At 48.3% G+C, this 22,480-nt stretch overlaps 1 protein-coding gene across 11 annotated transcripts in view; it reads left to right on the forward strand.

Moving 5' to 3' along the window:
* The first annotated feature begins 401 nt into the window (after positions 1-401).
* TCF3 (transcription factor 3) overlaps positions 402-22,480 on the forward strand; it is a 46,686-nt gene continuing 24,607 nt past the window's right edge. For all 11 annotated transcript variants that reach the window (XM_066277122.1, XM_066277170.1, XM_066277139.1 and 8 more), the window contains exons 1-3: positions 402-698; positions 2,688-2,819; positions 6,801-6,873. In XM_066277122.1, the coding sequence (XP_066133219.1) occupies positions 2,748-2,819; positions 6,801-6,873 (145 nt within the window). In that variant the 5' untranslated portion in view covers positions 402-698; positions 2,688-2,747. The remainder of the gene's footprint in view (positions 699-2,687; positions 2,820-6,800; positions 6,874-22,480) is intronic.

Below are 22,480 nucleotides of genomic sequence, written 5' to 3' on the forward strand. Positions count from 1 at the left end.
TTATTCGCAGTCCGCAGAGAGGGCGTGGCCTCTTCACGAATGGCTGGTGGCAACGCCAATCAGGCTTTTACACCCTTCGATTGGTCACCACTGCTCTTCCTAATCTTTCCATCTCACGGTCCTTCCCGCTTGCGTCATGGAAGCTATGTATTCCGAGTTCACGTGAACCTCCGCGCTGGAAGATAGTCCCTGTCTTACCCCACGCCGTTTGCCAATGAACACCTGCGGTCGCTCCCGCTCCCAGACTCCGGGACTAGCAACGCCGCAGCCGCTTCCTGCGAGCGCGCGGAAGGGCGAACCTGGGAAGGTGGTAGTGGGTAGAGCGCCGGGAGGCGGAGGGATTCGCAGTGGCGCCGGAGACGGGGCGGACCCTGGGCGGGACTTGGGGTGGGCGTGGCTGGCGCGCGGGCGGGGTACGGAACATGTCTCCCGCCGCAGGAAGATGAGGCAGTGGAGGCGCCCGCGGACGTAGCGGGCCAGAGAAAGCCGACCGGACGCGGCGGCGGGCACCGCGTACTCCACGCACGCCGCCTCCGCCAGTGTCCCGACCGCGCACGGGCAGGCGGAGGAGGGGCCTGGGCCACGCACCGCCCACGCGCGACCCTCGGGGTCGGCAGGCTCCCCTTTGTCCCGCGGGGGGGGGGGGGTTCGTACGTGCTCCGTTCCCTGTACGTTGCGGGCCGGGCCGCGCTGAGCAGGTAATAGCACTGGGGCCCGGGGCCGCGCGGCGTTTGGGGCCCCGCGTCCTTGTGCAAAGTTGCTTCAGGCCTTTCCACGCTGTGGGGGCCGCAAAGTTGGGGCGGGGGCGACGTCGAATGTGCGCCCCCCCCGTCCCCTTGCGTGCCGGGAGTGGGGCGGCGGTCTGGAAGTCATTGTTCTCCAACTTTGAGTGCTGGGGGGTTGGGGCTGGCGACGTTGAGGGGCCGGCGCACTCGAGGCCCGTGTGCGCGCCTCCTCCCCGGCCGGGCTGGCCACTTCGGAAAACTTTGCGGACCCTGGAGAGGGGTTGTGGGGGGCGCCCAAGGGGCCGCCCAACTTTGTGGCGCGGGTCCCGGCTCCGAAGCGGGGCTTTGGGGCGCTCCCTCCCCCGGGAGAGGCACGGCGGGGCGCTCGAGTTTGGAGGGGGAGCGCGGGAGGGAGAGTCCTTTTGTCTGAGTAGGGAAGGTGCGGCCGCGCGAACTGCGGCTCAGGTTGAGCGCCGGGGACTGGGGGGGCTGTGGGGAGGGAACATCTGCTCCGCGTTACTGCGGGGAGAGACAGCAGCGGCGGCTCGGGGTTGCGAGGAGAGGGGCGGTGGCGCCCCAGCTTCAAAGGTTTCCCGGTCCGCTCTGTCGGCATCGGCTGCGGGGGGTGGGCCGTTTGTTTCCCAGGCTTCCCCACCGTAGGAGAACTCCTGTGCCCCCACTTTTTTCAAAGTGTTTCCAAACACCTGAGTCCCCAGAAGTCCTTGTGAGATCCAAAAGTCTTAGCTCCCCTATAAAAGCCCGTTTCTGCCCCCTCAACCCAGTCTCTTAAAATCGGTTTCAGCTATCCCACAAAAAATTGCGGTTTCGTACTCAAAAAAGTCAGTTTCACACGCCCTCCCTAAAAAAAAAAGTTAGCGGGGGAGGGGGTGTGTAGAGGCCGACGTTTCATAGCACGTCTCTAGTTGACAAACAAAGCAGAGTTTTATCCACCGCTGACCCTCCTCTCCCCGCAACCCCCGTGGTGTTCCCGGGGCAGCCCCCACGCCCACCCAGGGAACTGGGGAGGAAGCCAGTGAGGCTTCGTTGCCTGGCGCTTTTTCCTAGGGGTCGGTTGGTGGGGAGCGGGGTCTGGCAGATGGATCCCTCAACCCCGTTCAGAATAGAGTCCCTGGGACCATGGATGCAGGGGACCCTGTTCTGGGAACCCGCTTCCCCCAGGGGTGGGAGGCAGGAGATGTTTTCAGAGTTGCTTAAAAATAATTCTCAGATACATCGTGAAAGTAAAAACAACGTAGAGTTGTTTTTTTCTGAGTTGTATTTTTGGGGGGGGATTAGGTGTAGGGGAGCTTTGAGGGTAGACCCCGGGGCAGGGCTCCCCCCCCCCTAGTTTAGTCATGAAGTGGGCCTTGCCTTTTTGAGGATTTCTACTTCTTTGAATTTGGGGGTGACCGAGGCTTCAGTGTGCTGTGACAGCTGCTTAGGCAGGGGTTCCAGCAAGTTTCCTCTGGTTAAGGTCTGGGCCACCCCTTCCCCTTTCCCAGGGGCTGGACCAGGGTAAACACCTCCAGGTTGTTGGAAATGGGAGATGTGCAGGAAAAGGGTAGGTTCTGGCCCAGCAAGTGGAGAAGAGACTGCTTCTGCTCTGCTTCTAGTTTAAAATTTGCAGTCTGAGTCCCTGATAGTTGCAAAGGGAGTTGGGAAATTTATATTTGCTCACTCCTCCTCTCCCTCATTGTTCAAACTCTCCAGGGTTATGGGGAGGGGTCTCTCCAGGGATTCTGCCATCCTGGCTGTCCTGCCCCAACCCCCAGGGTCAGGAAGGGACTCGGTCTAGAGCGACCTAGATACTCAGGGTGGTTAGAGGGGCTTTTTAAACATCTTCCCCACTCCCTGACTGCTTAGGCTGTAGTCACTCAAATGTTTTTTCTCTCTTCCCCTTTTTTCCATATGTGTCTGTCCTTGTTTCTCCTTGTGTCCACCACCACTATCTACTGTATGCAGAGCATTCTCTAGGACTGAGCTGCCCACCTTGGCCCCTGAGCCCATTTTTGTAGCTGGAGAATGAACCAGCCACAGAGGGTGGCGCCTGTGGGCACGGACAAGGAGCTCAGTGATCTTCTGGACTTCAGTATGGTAAGCTAAGCTCTGCCCATCTCTGACATACCCTACATCCCCAATATTCTTGGGAAAGAAGCACTGACTGTTAAACCCCCAACAGCCAAGGCTCATGGTTGTTTGGATGGAGGGGCCCCCAGGTTGGGTCGTGTGAGTTGGAAGTGTCCCTCCCATGGCAGTGTACATAATCTGGGCCCTTGGCTTCCAAAGGCACTTGTCACCCAGGCATTTTTGCTCAGGCATAGAGTAGATCCAGTCTACTATCCTCAGTGGAGAAACTAAGGCCCAGAGAGTGGGAGGGGCTGCCCTGAGCCTTCAGTGCTTTCAAGGGGAGGCTCAGCCCAGAAACCCCTGCTTGACTGTGTGCACCAAGTAGTTTTGGCCTTATGATCTGTAAATTGGGTGTGGTCAAGATTATTTGCTATATCATGGATTTCTTAAAAAGTGGGGGGTGTTCATGGTCTAGTTATTTAGCCACACAGTGGCTAGTACAGTCAGGTGACAGGAGGAGACTTGAAGAGGAGTGTAGGAATCTGTGAGCAATGCTCAGCCACCATAACTATTTCTGCCATGTTGTTGTTAGAGAGAGGTTGGCCCCGTAAGAGAAAGTGGGGATCCTTATACTCCAGGCGTTTTGATCTACCCTGAATGGCCCATTGCCCTGCCAGGCAGGTAGAAGTTCAGAAAGGGTGCTGACTTATAGAGGTCACATAGCTCAGGCAGGCCCAGTGAGCCCAGCTCCCTTGGGTGTTGGAAACTGGAGTGTACTTTGGACCAGGGGCCTTGGTTTGCTCATCTGTACAGTGGGCCATCTGTTGGCAGGTGTCCGAGTTATCAGCATTTTCTCACAAACTCGGGAACCCAGTGTGGATAGTTCCCTAAGTCTACCCTCCCCCCACCCAGGCACCATTTTGGTTTGAAATAGTTTGCTTTCAGTCTGAATTTAACACTCCACTGTAGGAGGCTCAGGTCACTGAGATCTGTCAAAAACAAGTCCCCAAACTGAAACACCAGCCACCAAGCGGAAAAACATAGCCCTTGAGACAGTGGACCATGGCTTGTGAAGAACCAGGCCTGTATTTTAAGCCCTGTTTTATTTTTGCCTCCCTGGCTGAGTAACCAGGGGTACAGCTCAGTGGTTTGGGTGTGTTTTTTTTGTTGTTGTTGTTAAACTGACAAGTTACAGACTACTGGGCCAGAACAGATCTGCTTGGGGGTAGGGAAGTGCAGCTTTAGTGCTGGCCTTTTCACCTCCATCATCTGAGAGCCCTGAACCACTTGTTCACCTCCTTTCTGTCCACAGGGTCTGAAAGTCTTCTCCTTACCCAGCTAAAAACCAGTAACCCTTTTCACAACTGAGAGGGTGAAGTTGCCCGGTATCTCCTCTCAGAGAAAGTCGGAATTTGATTTTCTTTTTTTTTTTTTTTTTTTTGTATTTTTGTGAAGCTGGAAACCAGGAGAGACAGTCAGACAGACTCCCACATGCGCCCAACCGGGATCCACCCGGCATGCCCACCAGGGGGCGATGCTCTGCCCCTCTGAGGCATCGCTCTGTTGCGACCAGAGCCACTCTAGCGCCTGGGGCAGAGGCCGAGGAGCCAACCCCAGCGCCCGGGCCATCTTTGCTCCAATGGAGCCTCGCTGCGGGAGGGGAAGAGAGAGACAGAGAGGAAGGAGAGGGGGAGGGGTGGAGATGGAGAAGCAGATGGGCACTTCTCCTGTGTGCCCTGGCCGGGAGTCGAACCCGGGTCTTCTGCATGCCAGGCCAACGCTCTACCACTGAGCCAACCGGCCAGGGCTGAACTTAATTTTCTTTCTTCCTCCTTGTTATAGGAGAATGGCCTGGCCAAGTCATGGGGCGCAGAGGCAGCCTCCCATTTCAGTTCACATCCCTCCTCACCCTCCATAGCACCCCCCTCTCACTTGCCCCAGCGAAACTGAGTTCATTTGCTTCTTTGAAATGCCTTGTTTTTAGACTGAAACAAAGAAACTTAAAGGGAAACAGCACTTCTTTGGCTTGGTTCTCAAACATGTGAAAGGCAATAGTCAAAACTAAATACAAAGAAACAAAGGAAACCGGAGTTAAATTGGTCCTGATCTTCCTGGGTTAGAAAAAGAAGATGTTGAGGGCACTTTGGCTATGAGTGATGTCCCCTGTATGGGCCCAAGATAGTTCCTCTACCTGGTGAGGGCGTTGGGCATCGCTTGCTCTGTGACCTGACTGGGTGCCTCTCTGAGCTGGGCATGTGTACAGAGGCATCTGTGTGCCTAAAACACCCATGTTTTGGAGTTTCATAACATCCCATGTGGTCAGAGCCCTAAGTCTATTTCACAGGAGAGAATACCAAGGTTCTAGGGGTGTGGAGCCTATCTGGGCTGATGATGAATCCTAGTGGCTCCCAAATGACATGACCGATTATTTGCCCTTGTGGCAAATGCCACATCAGAGCCCCTGACACTCTCTAGGGGACAAAATAAAGACAAGCCCCAGGGACTTGGCTGTGAACCTATAAGCATGGGGTCCTGTTGGGCCTGGTCCAGGTTCAGGCCAGCCCTTTCCCCAACATGGGCCTCAGTTTCCCCAGTGGGAGAGGAGCCCATCTTGGAGAATAGGGCCCTGGAATGGCTGGCCCAGTTGAGGGAGCACAGCCACACATACATATGCCCCCGACCCAAGAGGGGCATAGACCCAATGAGAACCTATTGCCATCTCTCCCATGAACCTCTGCTCTAATTCTTGCCAGGGCCAGTTGAGCATGTGGCCTTAGTTTCCCCTCCTGTAATATTGGGCATGGGGTACAGGACCCCACCTCTTAGGCCCCTCCCAGGTCTCATTGTACCCACATGACAGTCACACTCATGGGTGGGAGCTGTACCCCCATCTTCTGGCTGGCTCAAAAAAGTTTGGGGGAGCTGTTAGCCATTCCCCACAAGCAGCTAGCCAGGATTATGATCACTTTAAAATTTTAAAAATTTATTTATTGATTTGGAGAGAGAAACACCAATTTATTATTTTGTTTATTTATGTATTCATCAGTTGATTCTTGTATTTTCCCTGACCAGGGATCAAACCCATGACCTTAGCGTGTCAGAACAACATTGTAACCAATTCAGCTACCTAGCCAGGGCCCAATTCCAGCCACTTTTAATCACTTGAGTCCCAAATAGAATCTGTAAAACCTAGATCCATGGGGCATGGTAGAGATGTGTTTTGTTTTTTGTGGCAAAGGATTTGTTGATGTTGAGTTTTCCCATTAATACTGCTAAGCTGTTTAATCTATAGTGACTTAACACTGAGGGTTTGGATGAAAAGGGTGGCACCCAGGGAGTCATCCAATCAACCATGGGGAATATAGCCTTTCCTGTTCCCTCCAGCTTCCTATCTCTGTGAACTTCAATTTTCCCTTCTAAAGGGCAGGCATTAGAGATCAGAGTGTGATGAGGGCTGCCTAGGCAGCTGCTGAGCACAGAGCCCAGCACATAGGGTACCCTTATGTTCTCTCCAAGTGTACAGAGGCATCTGTGTGCCTAAAACACCCATGTTTTGGAGTTTTCATGTCTTCCCCATGTTCCTGCCACTTGGGGTCAGGAATGTACATGGTGGTCAGTGGGATGGGAGAGGCTGGGCCCAGTTTACCTATTAGGGATAAGTGGTCTCACTTTATTAAGCAGGAATGTAAAGAAAACTTTGTATCATGTCTAAGAGCTAATAAATTGTATTATGTATCTAAATAGGTTATTCCTTCCCCCAAAACCACAAACTTGGTGTAAACAGCTGGTTTTAACTTCCACTGGATATTATTGCCAGTAGTGTGTTGTGCTGTCAGAGGGCCTTGTTTGAAAGCTTCTCCAGAAGAACCTTTCTCTGCTTATGCGGTATACAGTGAAGGGTACCCCTTGCTGCCTTTTCCTGCCTGGACCCTCTGATGGGACAGGAACCCTAGGCATGCCCTGGACATGCCCCCCAGCCCACTTACCTCTCTCTCTTCCTCCCCACAGATGTTCCCCCTGCCGGTGGCCAATGGGAAAGGCCGGCCCACCTCCCTGGCCGGCACACAGTTTGGAGGCTCAGGTAGGACCCTGCTGCACTGGGGCTGTGAGTTTGCACAAAAAGATGAGTATGTATGTGGAGGATGGGCTAGAGCAGAGCAGGAACAGGGTTCAGCATCAGACCTGAAAGATGGAATGGGGCTGAGGCTGGATGCAGGTTCGTAGACAGTGTGTTGGAGAAGGAGGTGTTGAGGGGTGGCACCCAGGTCCAGCAGCTGGAGAGAGGATTGGGGACAGCAATCCTAAGAACCAGCTGATGTCAGCGTTGCATGAACTACATTCAGTGTATCAGAGAGAGCCTGGTGGTCCACACAGCATCATCTTTTTGTCCTCTACCTGGAGCTGGGTCCCTGGCTTAGGACTGTAGGGCAGGGATTTGAATTTCTGAGGTCCTCTTGGTCCCAGTGGGATCCTGGGTGTTCCTTCCATCCCCAAAGGGGAAACTGAGGCCCAGATGGGACAGGACATGGAACCTCAGCTTTTGACAAATCCTGACCATCCTGCAAATTCTGGGAGAGGCCCAGCTCTTGGCTATATACATTCAAGTATGCATTAGGCTCTTAATGTATACAGGATTCAGGGGGTTACTGGGACTTATAGCAGTCAAACTGGTTACATCCAGACAAACCTGTGTAAGATGGTCATTCTCTCTGACACTGAGTGCCAGTGACATGGCTGTGGGAGGATGGACAGTATGGCCTGAAGTAATCTGTAATGGGGCAGGAAGCAGAACAGCCGGAAGGGGGCTTCCACAAAAGCAGGCAAGTTGGAAGTGGTTTCCAAGGATAAGTTTGAGCAGAGACATAGCAGAGGGATTTAAGGCAGGGAACACAGCATGTGCAAAGGCCCTGGGGCAGGCCCTAGCGTGTAGTGTTTTGGAGAAACAAAGGAGGCTCATGTGGCTGGAGTGCAGTGAGCATGATGGGGTGAGATGGAGGAGATGAGGGTAGGGAGGGGATGGGGAAGATAATGCAGGGCCTTGTGTGCTGTAGTGAAGACTTGAAAACTCTGGAGGGCTGTGACCAGAGAGTTGCCATGTGCATGTAGGGGAGTCCAATCCAGATGTCAGGAGGATTTAGGAGGAGCCTTTAGGGAGGCTGGCTGTTTCAGTCTCCAGAACCTCTGGCATTCTCTGTGGACCTTGGTGTCTTACTGACATCCAGGATAGAAGGTTTAGTCTTACGAGTCATTTCTGAATTCTGTTGGGTTATCCAGTGAGCTCTGGCTGGATGGAGGAGGAGGGCTTTTGGGTCAGGGGCTTGTGTTCATGCTGCCATCCCAAAGGGAGGAACATTGTGTTACCATCCCCATTGCCTTGCACTGGCCTTCCTCTCTGCCTGAGGAAGTGGCAGCAGGGCCAGCCAGAGTCCTCTCTGAGGTATGGAAATCCCCACATCCCTCCCTCCTGAAATAGCCCCCATAATCTAGGGTAATGGTCCCCAAACCCCGGGCCGCAGACCGGTACCAGTCCATGGGCCATTTGGTACCGGTCCTCAGAGAAAGAATAAATAACTTACATGATTTCCATTTTATTTATATTTAAGTCTGAATGATGTTTTATTTTTTAAAAATGACCAGATTCCCTCTGTTACATCCGTCTAAGACTCACTCTTGATGCTTGTCTCGGTCACGGGACACATTTATCTGTCCCACCCTAAAGGCCGGTTTGTGAAAATATTCTCTGACATTAAACCAGTCCGTGGCCCAAAAAAGGTTGGGGACCACTGTACTGCCTCTTCCCTGCCATAGGCAGAGGAGCAGGCCCTGGGGGCTTCCTGGAAGCAATGGCACAGATGCGCCTTCATCTCCCCCAGCCTCTGCCCTGCATGGTCTTCCCTAATCTGATGTCCACTCACAAGACCAGCAGCCTTAAGTAGCCAAAGTCATGGTCCGGGATAAGGGATTCCTCCAGGACTGCCCATGCCTAGACTGGCTTTCCACTGGATGCCCAGCCCAACCTGAGTGGCACCTCTTTGAACATTTGCAGGTTGATTTTTCATGGTTTCTGCAGCCCCTGCCATAACTCTGGCCCTGTCCTGACACTTTGGACAGGGAGGGCCTTATCCATTCCCCCTGTCATTAATTAGTAAGTGGCTCACCCTCCTTCCATACAAGCCATGTCAGCTTAAAGGGAACACTGCCATTTATCAAGAGTTTCCAAATGCCTGACCAAGTGGTACAGTAGATAGAGTGTCGTCAGCCTGGGATGCTGAGGACCCAGGTTTGAAATGCCAAGGTCGCTGGCTTGAAGCCCAAGGTCACTGGCTTAAACAAGGGGTCACTAGCTCAGCTAGAACCCCCCCCCCCCAAGGCACATAGAGAAAGCATTCAGTGAGCAAGTAAAGTGCCATAGCTACAAGTTGATGCTTCTCATCTCTCTCCCTTTCTCTCTTTCTCTCTCTCTCTTTCTGTCTTTCTTCCTCCCTACTTGACTCCCTCCCTCCCTCCTTAGCTTAAAAACAAAAGTTTCCTAATGCTAGCGGGCCCCCAGCCTCAGTCTTCCACTCACCCCTCCTTGTATATCTTGGTCTGGCATTTTTCTGATGACTCTTAAGTTACCGTGACTTGCTTCTCTTAACTTCATTCCCAAAGGGCACTTCCTATTAGAAAATCAGCAGCCTGGCCTGGAGTAGGAGGTGTCTGCAAGTAATTGAAATAATAGCTGAGTGGTGTGCTGGTGTCTGTGGGCAGTCTTGCCCATGTCTTCCTGGGCCATCTCTGCTTTTAAAATGGTGTCAGAGGGGCATTGGCAGCCAACCAATGCTAGGCCAAGGTTTTCTAGTTCTCTGGATTGGAAGACATTTAAAACAATAATTTTTTCAGTCTTTGCCTTTTGGGAAATCCTGAAATCCTGAGGCACAGATCTCTTAAGTGATAGCACATCCTCTGCCAAACACTACAGGGTTTGAGGCTACAGGAGTTAGCAGAAAATGCTCATTGTCAGACCAGAAGAAGCATTTCTATTTTTTTTTTTATAAAGATTTTATTTATTCATTATAGAGAGGGGAGAGAGAGAGAGAGAGAGAGAAGGGGGGAGGAGCAGAAAGCATCAACTCCCATATGTGCCTTGACCAGGCAAGCCCAGGGTTTTGAACCGGCGACCTCAGCATTTCCAGGTTGATACTTTATCCACTGCGCCACCACAGGTCAGGCAGCATTTCTATTTTTAATTTCTCCACAATTCTTTTGGTTTGTGTAAACCTAACACATGCTTGGGTGAAAAATCTAACAGGAGAGGTGGCCCCCACGTTTTGTCTTTGTAAGGACCCTGCACAGTGTGTATTATTATCCTGGGGAAAGTCACTAGGCTGGCTATGGACATGTATTCACCATGAAATGTCCTTACCCCTTAATCAGCACTGGATCTTTAAAATCTTTCCCATTTAATATGCGAAAAGAAACATGTCATTTCAGTGGACACTTATTTGATTAATAATGGGTGATTCCCTTTTCAAAAGCTGATGGGCCATACAAGTTTTGTTTTTGTTTTTTGTTTGTTTTTTTTAACTTTTGAGAAGGAATGGGAAGAGACACAGAAATATCTGTTTGTTCCACTTATGCACTCATTGGTTGATTCTTTTTTTTTTTTTTTTTTTTGTATTTTTCTGAAGTTGGAAACAGGGAGGCAGTCAGACAGGCTCCCACATGTGCCCGACTGGGATCCACATGGCATGCCCACCAGGGGGCGATGCTCTGCCCATCCGGGGCGTCGCTTCTGTTGCAACCAGAGCCATTCTAGCGCCTGAGGCAGAGGCCATAGAGCCATCCCCAGCGCCCAGGCCAACCTTGCTCCAATGGAGCCTTGGCTGCTGGAGGAGAGAGAGACAGAGAGGAAGGAGAGGGGGAGGGGTGGAGAAGCAGATGGGCGCTTCTCCTTGTGCCCTGGCTGGGAATCGAACCCGGGACTCCTGCACGCCAGGCCGACGCTCTACCACTGAGCCATCCGGCCAGGGCCATTGGTTGATTCTTGTATGTGTTCTGACCAGGGATCAAAACTGCAACCTTGGAGTGTTGAAATGATTGATACTCTAACCAGTTGAGCCACTTGGCCAGGGCCTAAGTTCTTTTTGATGAATTTCCCATTTACTGTTCTGAGCCCCCTTTTTATTCTTTTCCCTCTTTTTTTTTGGTGGGAGGCAGTTGGTCAACTTTTTACTTTTAGCTAACTTTTTATTTTGAAATCAGTATAGGATCACAGGACATTGTAATGTCTGTAGTATAAATGGAAATGGAAAGATGACCTTGGTACAGTGCACAGTTTATTCAGGTCTCACAGTGCATGCATGTGTATAGTTCTGTGCAGTTTGTGCCATGTGTAGGCCATTAAACCACCACCACAATCGATACATAGAGCTGTTCCATCACTACACTATCTCTCCCCTGCTGCCCCTTTATAGTCACTTACACCTGGCAACCACCAGTTTACTGTTTTCTGTCTCCACATTTTGTCCTGTTGAGAATGTTATACATGTATACACAGAATTACATGGCTTGTCACCTTCCGAGATTGGTTTTGTCCACTCAGTGTAATTTCCTGTAGATCCAGCCCACTGTTGGCTGTTTCAATGATTGGTTTCTTTTTTGCTGCCTGATAAACTTTTTAACATGAGGAATCATAACACTTACCAATGATGATTTATGTCCACTTCTTGAGCACTGTATAACAGGTACCCAAACTGAGTCATTAATTATGAGTCTTCCATTTCCACAGTGCAGTGAAATAGGTGCGTTTATCATCCTTATTTTACTTAACGGAGAAGTTAAAACTCAAGTTTAAGTAACCATACCAGCTAACCACTCGATTTGTCTTGGTGGCTTACTGGTTTAATTTTTATGGTATCAAGTTTTTCATTTATGATGTATTCTAGACATGGTGCCAATTTTTTTTTTTTTCAAAGAGACAGACAAGACTTCCATATGTGCTTGACTGGGATCCACCCGGCATGCCCACTAGGGGGCGATGCTCTGCCCATCTGAGGCATTGCTCTGTTGCAACCAGAGCCATTCTAGCGCCTGAGGTGGAGGTCATGGAGCCATCATCAGTGCCTAGGCCAACTTTGCTCCAGTGGAGCCTTGGCTACGGGAGTGTAAGAGAGAGATAGAGAGAAAGGAGAGGGGGAAGGGTGGAGAAGCAGATGGGCACTTCTCCTGTGTGCCCTGACCAGGAATTGAACCCAGGATCTCCACACGCCGGGCCGACCCTCTACCACTGAGCCAACTGGCCAGGGCACATGATGCCATTTCTAAAAAATCCTTAAGTACTGGATGACAGTCCATTTTATAATGCAGATGTGACAGTCATGAGTGTGCCTGCTGCTCATTACATCTGGTTGAGGAATATACAAGAAAGATTCTGGAGGGCAGGAAAGCTTGCTTTTGCAGTCCTTAGCAGAGCAGAAACTTGAAAAATAAGTGGAGGAGAGGAACCTTAACAATGATCAGGGCTGAGCTAATGTAGTTGTCCCTGGCCAAGTGTGTACACATTGGGCTGCTCAAAACACAAACTCCTGTGCCCTGGACCCAGAGCCACTAATGAAAAGGCTGTGGTGGGGCCTGAAGGAGCTTCCAAGCAGTTTTGAGGGCACTTTCAGTTAGAAGGACTCATCCTTTAAAGGCCATACCCTGTAATTAGGGTCTGTGCCCCTTTTATACATATCAACTACATACTGGGCACAATGAAAACCTCTGACGTTAAAAAAAAAGACCAAAGTTTAAACTATGTTTTTTTGAGAACAATACCAGAAATTTAGAAGTAAAACATTAAAAAGTAGAAAGAAATTAGCCTGACCACTTGAAGAGATCAAAATTCCTTTTTACTCACCTTTTGGAATAAGGGGGAAATTAAAACAGCCAAGACAGGATAGACAGAAATCAGCAGAATGGAAACATTGAAAATATGAAGTGCAGCCAAAGAATCATAGCATTTGGTATTCTCATTAGAGTAAAAAGAAATTGATTAAACATTTAAGTTAGAAGTTTCTACAACAGGATAAATTCAAGGAAACCTTTGTGATTTGATATTCCTTAAAGAATTTCCTTCTGCGCCCTGGCTGGTTAGCTCAGTTAGAGCATCCTGAAACACCAAGAATGAGGGTTCAATCCCTGGTCAGGGCATATATAGGAAGCAATAAATGCACAACCAAGTACAACAACACCTGGTGCCCTCCCGCCTCCCCCTCCTACACCCCCTACCTCCACCCCTTCCTCTCTCTGTCTTTGTAAAATCAATAAATTTGAAAAAAAAAATTGCTAATTTTCAATTACCCATGAATCGTTTTTCTCATCTTTTTACCTTTCTCTCTGTAAGTACCTCAGTATTACCCAGTGCTATTACTGTAGCTTTATGGTGTGCTTGTACTATCTCATTTGTTCTTTTTCAGGTATTTTTCTCCCCTAATTTTAGAGATGCTGATTCTTTTCCATGATCTTTAGAATAATTATGTAATGTCTTGTTTTCCCCCTCCCCTGGCCCCCCAAAATCAACCTGTTGGGATTTTGATATGTTAAATATATAGATAAGTTTGGGAAGAACAGTTTGTCTTTTTAGTGTAAGAACCCGGTATTGCCCTGGCCAGGTGGTTCAGTGGTTTGCATCCTGGCCTGCTGAGGTGGCGGGTTTAATCCCCAGTTAGGACACATATGAAAAGCAACCAATGAGTGCACAAGCACAGCTAAATGGAACTACTAAGTGGAATAAAGAATAGATACTTCTCTTTCTCTCACTCCCCTGCCTCAAAACATCTGTGTGGGGAAGCCTGGTATCTTTTCCATTTAAGTTTTCTTTTTTGTTCCTTAGTTTATCTTAGTTTTTAAAATAAGCTTTTAAGATTGAAGTATAAAGCCGTCATTTTATAGATTTTTAAAAATTTGGTCATGTTATTTCTAGGTATTCCAGAAATTTCTGTACTGTGGTTTGGAATCTTTTTCATCATGTTTTCCACCTGGTCACCTCCTGCCATCCCATAATTATTTGCATTTTCCCCTTGGTTCTGTTTTCCAGGTCACCCATCCTCAGATACCTAGCTTCCTTCGTCCAAGCTCAGATGCCATGTCCTTTTTTGCATTGGCTGGTGTTTCTAGAACCGTACAACACATACTGTTTGCTTGTTGTTAGCAGTACCAACAGAGACACTGTCAATTCAAGATTGATCTTTCTGTGTTTATCATGTTAAGGGTGTTTTCTTCTGGTCCTATATGACCATCCACAGGAATGTTTCAGAACATTCTCTGGTTTTCTTCCTTCACCAGGTTGTGATATTTACTGCTAATGGTTGTTGTCACCCTGGATACTCCTTGAATTTTGTGCATGGTCTGCGTTCTTTTTGTTGGCTAGATCCGTTTTGCATTTTGCCTGTGTTCCGAAGTTGTGTTGGGCTGCAGCTTTAGGCATTTCTGTATTTCTAAGCCAGATTCTCAGGAATAGTCTCCAAGAGTGGTACTTAGTCCCTCCATGTGAGTGGTACTTAGTCCCTCCATGTGTGGGAAACCAGCCCTACCCTGTTTGTCCCCCATGCATACATTTGGCCTGTTGGGATTTTTATCATGCTTCTTGTCCATTTTACCATTTTCTTAGGCAAAAATCATTTGTTTAAGGCACATTTAAAAATGGCTAACATTGCTCTTGCCAGATAGTTCAGTTGTTTGAGCATCGTTCCAAAGCACTAAGTTTGCTGATTTGATCCCCTGTCAGGGCACATGCAAGAACAGCTCTATGTTTCTGTCTCTCTCTCCCTCTCCGCCTCTCCCATCTCCCTCTCCCCCACCCCTCCCCCTCTCCCTTCCTCTCTCACTAAAATCAATAAAGGAAAGAAAAGAAAAATGGCTAATGTTGCATTCTTTCATTAAACATAAAGTCACCTGCCCTGAATTGTCAAGAAGTTACCATCTGTACCTGTCCTATATCTATGTTTTTTCTGTTCTTTTGTCCTTGATTTTTCTCCCTCTTTTATCTTGTTTGTTTTTTGACAGAAAGTCAGAGAGAGGGACAGACAGGAAGGGAGAGAGATGAGAAGCATCAATTCTTCATTGCGGCACCTTTGTTGTTCATTGATTGTTTTCTCATATGTGCCTTGACAGGGTGGGGGGGCTACAGCAGAGCAAGTGACCCCTTGCTCAAGCAAGCGACATTGGTCTCAAGCCAGCGACCTTTAGGCTCAAGCCAGTGACCATGGGGTCATGTCTATGATCTTGTGCTCAAGCCAGCAACCTTCACATCCCAGTTTGATGCTCTATCCACTGCACTACCACCTGGTCAGGGCTTTTATCTGTTATTGATCTTTTTTTGTGGGGTTTTTTGACAGAGTCAGATAGGGACAGATAGAAGCAGGATAGACAGGAAGGGAGAGAGATGGGAAGCATCAATTCTTTGTTGCAGCTCCTTAGTTGTTCAGTGATTGCTTTCTCATATCTGCCTTGACCAGGGAGCTACAGCAGAGTGAGTGACCCCTTGCTCAAGCCGGCGACCTTGGGCTTCAAGCCAGCAACCTTTGGGCTCAAGCCAGTGATCATGGGGTCATGTTTGTGATCCCACGCTTCAGCTAGCGAACCCTCGCTCAAGCTGGTGAGCCTCTACTCAAGCGGATGAGTCCACACTCGAGCCAGTGAACTACCTGTTTCGAACCTGGGTCCTCCACATCCCAGTCCTATGCTCTATCCACTGCACCACCACCTGGTCAGGCTATTTTTGATCTTCCATTCTGCTTCATTGTTGAATCAATATTTGTCAACCAACCTCTTTTCTCTTCCGTCTCCCATCTTTATCTTCCTCCTGTTTTTAAAGGTTTTATTTCATTGATTTTTAAGTCAGAGGCCACATTTGTTCTCTCGTTTAGTTATCAGAGTTGGGATTATACGTTTCCCTCTGAGGACCACTTTAGTCGTATCCCATTGGTTTCTTTTTTATTATTTATTTATTTTTTAGTTTAGAAAGATAGAGGAAGGGAAAGCAAGAGAGGGACACATTCATTTGTTGTTCTACTTCATTGTGCAGTCACTGGTTGTTCCCCATGTGTGCCAAGCCAGGGATCAAGCCTGCAAATGTTGTGTTTTGGGATGATGCTCTGAGCTAGCCAGCTAGGGCTCTCATTGGTTTCAATAATTATTCTTTTCCTTATACTTTAGATACTTGATAATTTAATTTTTTTCTCTTTTTGTCTTTGATGGTTATTTTGGAGATTTCTGATTTTCTAGTTGGAAATGGTATTTCTTTTCCTGTATTGGCAAATTTCTATCCTATGTCACTAATGCAGAAATAGATTCAGCATGGGCTGTTGTACCTGTCCAGATGGTACAGAGCATTCCTACTCTCACTGAAATGGAGCCGCTTCGTCATTCTTCACGAGCACTTAAGGGACAGTTAGACATGGAATCATGAGGTCTTTGTTCCAACCTGACCACATTTAGGGTTTGACATCAAGAGAGCCGCTCATCTCCCCTCCTGTGTTTGTTGATCTCTGGGTATTTGTTCCCTGGGCTCCTATTTATTTATTTGCACATTGTGTTATTGGCACATGAAACTCGAGTCAGTGGGGCTTTATTGTCGGTCCTGCCCATCACCAGTGAGAAGCCACCATCTCTACTCCGGCAAGCACTTGCCTTTTGAAGACGGACTTTTAGATGAACATTACAACCCCACCTTTTGGTTTCATGTCTTGGTCTTTGTGCAGCTGATTCTCTGTAGTCTTTCAGATTTGCTTGTTCCAAAATGTCTTCTGTAGGTGCTGTGGCTTTAGTTTACAAGAAATTGTGAGGTTTACATCTTCAGCCAATTCTCCATACTTTCACATTTAATTTTCCTGTCTTTATACCCTCTCCTGTAGTTGCATATGCTTTATACCCTCTCCTGTAGTGGCTGTGTTTTTTGGAATTGGTTTTGAATGGTCTATGCTTGTTCACAGCTCATTGGTAGATATTTTCATGGCTTTACAGAACGAACGTGATGAAACTTCCCATTTCTGGCTCTTGAACAGCAGAAGCAAAGTCACCTATGCCTCTTGGGGGAAAGTAGAATGAGCCTTTGCTTCTCTTCTCCCTTAATATTCAGTCCCATAATATACAAACTGCCACCTTTTTAAACAATGTTTCTTTTCACTGGCTTGTTATATATATTTGTGTCCTGCTCAGGAAAATGTATCTTTGTATTGACTCTGCTACTTAATGAGACCTTAAGCAAATTCTGCTACTTATTATGAGACTAAATGAACTACTAAGTTTCTTTGTACCTCAGTTTCTCATCTGTCAAATGGGGATATTAGCAGCCATTGCAAGGAACCAGTAGGATAAACTATGTGAAATGTCACCTCCGCCTGTGCAGTTTGTATGCCATCATTTGTCCGTGACATTTAATGAATATATATGTGTTTATCTTAATTCTCTGCACTTTTCCATTCATTTTGGGGGTTTGCCCTTGAGTCCTTGTGGTCTCTGGCTCAGAAATGAAGGTCAGCTATGTCTTCCATTCTAGTATGAGTTGTATTTTCTTTTCTCTTGGGGGATGCCAGCTCTCTGGTGTCAAGTCTAATGTTGGCTCTTGTTTAGATCTTCATGTTCATCGTATCAGAATCCCTTCCATTTCCTGCGTGTTTGAGTCATTTCCAGAACTTTCCCTTCTCTTCTGTGATCACCTTTTCTGCACTATTCATTCTGTGCTCACTTCCTCCGATACTGTTTTATAAATCTGAATTTAAAGACGGGAAGGAGGAGCCTGATCAGGCAGTGGCACAGTGGATGGAGTGTTGAACTGGGATGTTGATGACCCAGGTTCAAAATCCCAAGGTTGCCGGCTTGAGCATGGGGTTGCCAGCTTGAGCATGGGATCATAGATATGACGCCATGGTTGCTAGCTTGAGCCCAAAGGTCGCTGGCTTGAGCAAGGGGTTACTTGCTTTGTTCTAGCCCCCTGGTCAAAGCACGTATGAGAAAGCAGTCAATGAAAAACTAAGATGCCACGATGAAGAACTGGTGCTTCTCATCTCTCTCCTTACCATCCTGTCCATCTCTCTGTCCCTCCCTCTCTCTTACTAAAAAAATAATAATAAAGGAAAGGAGAGAAGGAGAGAGATGAGATGCATCAACTCATAATTGTTTCACTTTTAGTTGCTCATTGATTGCTTCTCATACATGCCTTGATGGGGGTGGGGGGTTCAAGTGGAGCCTGTGACCCCTTGTTCAAGCCAGCGACCTTGAGATCATGTTTATGATCCCACACTCAAGCCAATGACCTTGCGCTCAAGCTGGTGACCTTGAGGTTTGAACCAGGAACCTCAGCATTCTGGGTCAATGCTCTATTCCAGGGGTCCCCAAACATTTTACACGGGGGTCCAGTTCACTGTCCCTCAGACCGTTGGAGGGCCGGACTATAAAAAAAAAACTATGAACAAATCCCTATGCACACTGCACATATCTTATTTTAAAGTAAAAAAAACAAAACGGGAACAAATACAATATTTAAAATGAAGAACAAGTAAATTTAAATCAACAAACTGACCAGGATTTCAATGGGAACTATGCTCCTCTCACTGACCACCAATGAAAGAGGTGCCCCTTCCGGAAGTGCGGCGGGGGCCGGATAAATGGCCTCAGGGGGCCGCATGCCGGCCGTAGTTTGGGGACCCCTGCTCTATTCACTGCATCATTACCAGTCAGGCACAGGAACTTCTTTTCTTAGATTTTCCTGCTTTCCCTCTCTCTTTCTCTTTCTCTTTCTCTTTCTCTCTCTCCCTCCCTCCTTCCCTCCCTCCCTCCCTCCCTCCCTCCCTCTCTCTCTCTCTGAAATCTCATGTTTCTTCCAAAGAACCATATGCTCTGTAATTTCTTTGCAGGTATATGGAGGTTGCTATCTATATGCTTCTGTTTCTGGAATAAATCCTGAACCTATGAGCTTGGCCCATGTTTTGTATTCCATGTTTCTTTTCCTCTTGTGTATATTTCTTGCAGGAAGAGCACAGGTTGGCCTCTGAGCTCATATTTGGGGGTAGAGGTACAGGTTGTCCTATCCCCACCCTTGGATATCTTGTGGATTTCTCTTGAGACTGGAGCAGGAGGGAATCTTTCTGTTACCACTTTAGTCACAGATCTGAAATTTGCAGGGAGGCAGTTGGGCTAGCTTCTAAAATTTGGGGTCCCTACCTATATGTGGGACCCCCTCAGCTGAGAGCCAGTTCTGTGTACTAGAGAAGCCCCAGGGTTGGGAGCAGCTTTTCTGGGAGTTCAGGAAAGGTTGGGTGAAGGGACCCCTTCTTGTCTGGGTTGGGTAGCACAGGGCCCTGCCTTTCTGCCCCCATTTCAGGGGTACATGCAACATTATAAATAGGTGATAAAAGGGGCAAAATGTGAACAATGAGTGAATTTGGATTTTGAGCTGCATTTTCTCTGCAGCTTCCTGCGAGTATGTGAAATAATCAGCCCCCCCACATACACACACTAGTGGTGAGATCCCACCCGAGAGGAAGGGCTGCCTCCAAATTTATTATTTATTTACTTATTTATTTTTAAGGCAGTCTCTGAATTAAATCCATGTTCCTTTCACCACCACCCTCCCTCTTACTCCCTACTACTCCTGTGAGACCCCAGGCACCATGGGGTCAGACCCAGGCAGGGTAATCAAATGGCCACTGTCAGGTTTCTTGGGAATATTAATTTTAGGAAAACACCTGAGGGAGAGCAGATGGGCTCGGGGTCACATCTACCACCTGATACAAACCCAAGAAGAAAAGAATTACTTGAGTGCCAGCTGAATAAGTTGTTCTTAAGGCATTGTTGTTAATTTTTCTCAGTTGTGATCATGGTCCATGGTGGTTATTTTTATTTTTTATTATTTTAGCCTTTGTCTTTTGGGGCCGTGCTGTCCAATACAGCAGCCACTAGCTACATAGGGCAATCTAAATTTATGTTAATTAAAATCCCAGAGTTGGAAGTTGTTTAGCAGCTGTGTGGTTACTGATCGGAACAGACATTGTTATCATGGTGAAAGTCCTGTTGGATCAAGTTAAGTTATTTGTGAATACAACAAAGACATGGAAAACAAATGTGGAGGCTATTTGTGGGGGCAGTCCTGTGCAGGAAACTCTAGGGTCACAGAGAGGGCCCTGGGCTGGGAGGAGACTTGCAGGGTGATTTCCCTGAAGGGGGATTAAGAACCAGGGCAGAGCCCTGGCCGGTTTGCTCAGTGGTAGAGCGTCGGCCTGACGTGCAGGAGTCCCGGGTTCAATTCCCGGCCAGGGCACACAGGATAAGCATCTATCTGCTTCTCCACCCCTCCCCCTCTCCTTCCTCTCTGTCTCTCTCTTCCCCTCCCGCAGCCAAGGCTCCATTGAGCAAAGATGGCCCGGGAGCTGAGGATGGCTCTGTGGCCCCTGCCTCAGGCGCTAGAATGGCTCTGGATGCATCTAGAGAGCTGCCCCAGAGGGGCAGAGCATCACCCTCTGGTGGGCATGCCAGGTGGATCCCGGTCGGGCGCATGCGAGAGTCTGACTGCCTCTCCGTTTCTAGCTTCGGAAAAATGGGAGAAAAAAAAACTAACAAACAGGGCAGAACTGGGCCGGGGAAGAGGTCTGCTCCTGTGTTGTGGGGGAGATCAGGGAGGAGCCGGGTCTCTGCGCTGAGGGCATTAGGGAGTCATAGCAGGAATTACAGGGAGGGAGAGAGCCAAGTTTTGCTTCTGAAAACTTCATTGAACTGTTGGGGTAGAGTGTGGTCAGGGAACCTGGAACGGTACTGCAGGGGTACAGCTGGTCCCAGCCAGTGGGTCAGAAACCAGAGTGAGGAAGGTAGGAGGGTAGCTCCCAGATGAGGGAGCACTTACAAAGCTAGGCTGCAGGATGAAGACTCCAGGTCGGGCTGATGGCTACCTGGTTATACCTGTAGGGGGTTGGGGGTGGGGATAGTGTATAAGGGCATGTCCAGGGCCCTGTGACCACCTGGGTTTTGTCTGTCCCACACAGTAGCCCTACTTCTGGCACTGAATTCTGATGGTTGGGCTTCTTTATACAAAGGAACTGGTTCCTGGAATCTTATCACTCACCAGGACTAGTTGATCATCTCCATAAAGGGCCAAGCAGTGCATGTGTGGAGGCCAGTCTCTATCACAACTAATCTACTCTGTCTTTGTAGCAAAAGCTGCCATAGACAGAAGGGGTCAAGTAGGTGTGGCCATTCCAATAAAACTTGAAGGCCAGACTTGGTCTAAGGGCCATGGTTTGCTGACTCTACCCCAGGGGAATCCAGCACAGGATATGAGCCACTTGGTCCCAGCCAGTGTTCGCTGAGTATCTTTCAGAGGTCATTCCCGCAGTTCATCAGGCAAGAGCCAGCCACCAGTCACATGATGGGGAGGTGACTCTACCAGGACACCAACTATGCCACCCACTCTACAGCAGTCCTTGTCATTCCTGAAGCAACCTAGATGGATGGGCAGCTTTGTCACTCCCAGCTGACTCATGATGGAACTGAAGCTCTGGTAGTGAGCAGCACTCTTGGGACCCACATGCCCTCTGTTCCATTTATGTCTTTTTCTACCTGAGGCAGCTGGACTGAATCTGAGTGAATAGAGGATTTTTCCTGGGTGCCTCCCACCAACTTGTCATCTCTAGCATTTTCTTAAAAAAAGAGAAAAATCAGGCCCTAGCTGGTGTCTCAGTGGATAGTGTCGACCTAGGTTTGATTCCTGGTCAGGCACAAAGGAGAAATGACCATCTGCTTGCCCCCTACACACCCCTTTTCTTTCTCTTCCCCTCCTGCAGCCAGTGAGCCCTGATGATAGCTCTGTTAGAGCGTACCAGCTTCAGGCGCTAAAAATAGCTTAGTACTAGAGCTTTGGCCCTAGGTGAGATTGCTGGTTAGATCCTGGTCAGGGAGCATCTGGGGAGTCTGCCTCACTATCTCCCTCCTCTCACCTAAAAAAAAGAAAGAAAGAAAGAGAGAGAGAGAGAGAAAGAAAGAAAGAGAAAGAGAGAGAGAGAAAGAGAGAGAGAAAGAAAAAGAAAGAGAAAGAAAGAAAGAAAAGAAAGAAAGAGAGAGAGAGAAATCATAAACATATTATACTCCAGCCTGACCAGGCGGTGGCGCAGTGGATAGAGCGTTGGACTGGGATGCAGCAGACCCAGGTTCGAGACCCAAGGTCGCCAGCTTAAGCGCGGGCTCATCTGGTTTGAGCAAGGCTCACCTCAAGCAAGGGGTTACTCGGTCTGCTGAAGGCCCACAGTCAAGGCACATATGAGAGAGCAATAAATGAACAACTAAGGTGTTGCAACGAAAAACTGATGATCGATGCTTCTCATCTCTCTCCATTCCTGTCTGTCCCTATCTGTCTCTCTCTGTCACTGTAAAAAATAAATGAATTAAAAAAATATTATACTCCAATAGTAATGTTTTATTTTATTTGTATGTTTTAATTAGTATACAAACAAAGGATGGGTTATTAAAATGCATAATTAATTATTGGGGTTTAATAACTATTAATAGAAGTAATAGGGGAAGGATGAGCTGTCCCTATTTTTGTCATTCCTAGAAGAGGATATGGGGGTGGGAGAGGGACTTTTTCCAGAAAGGGCAGAGTAGCACCTTGTTGCCTCTGCCACACATTTATGAGGCTATGTTGGAGGGATGTCCCTGGGCCGCAGGAGTGCCCTTCA

Source organism: Saccopteryx bilineata, chromosome 1 (assembly GCF_036850765.1).
Source record: "Saccopteryx bilineata isolate mSacBil1 chromosome 1, mSacBil1_pri_phased_curated, whole genome shotgun sequence".
Classification (NCBI taxonomy): domain Eukaryota; kingdom Metazoa; phylum Chordata; class Mammalia; order Chiroptera; family Emballonuridae; genus Saccopteryx; species Saccopteryx bilineata.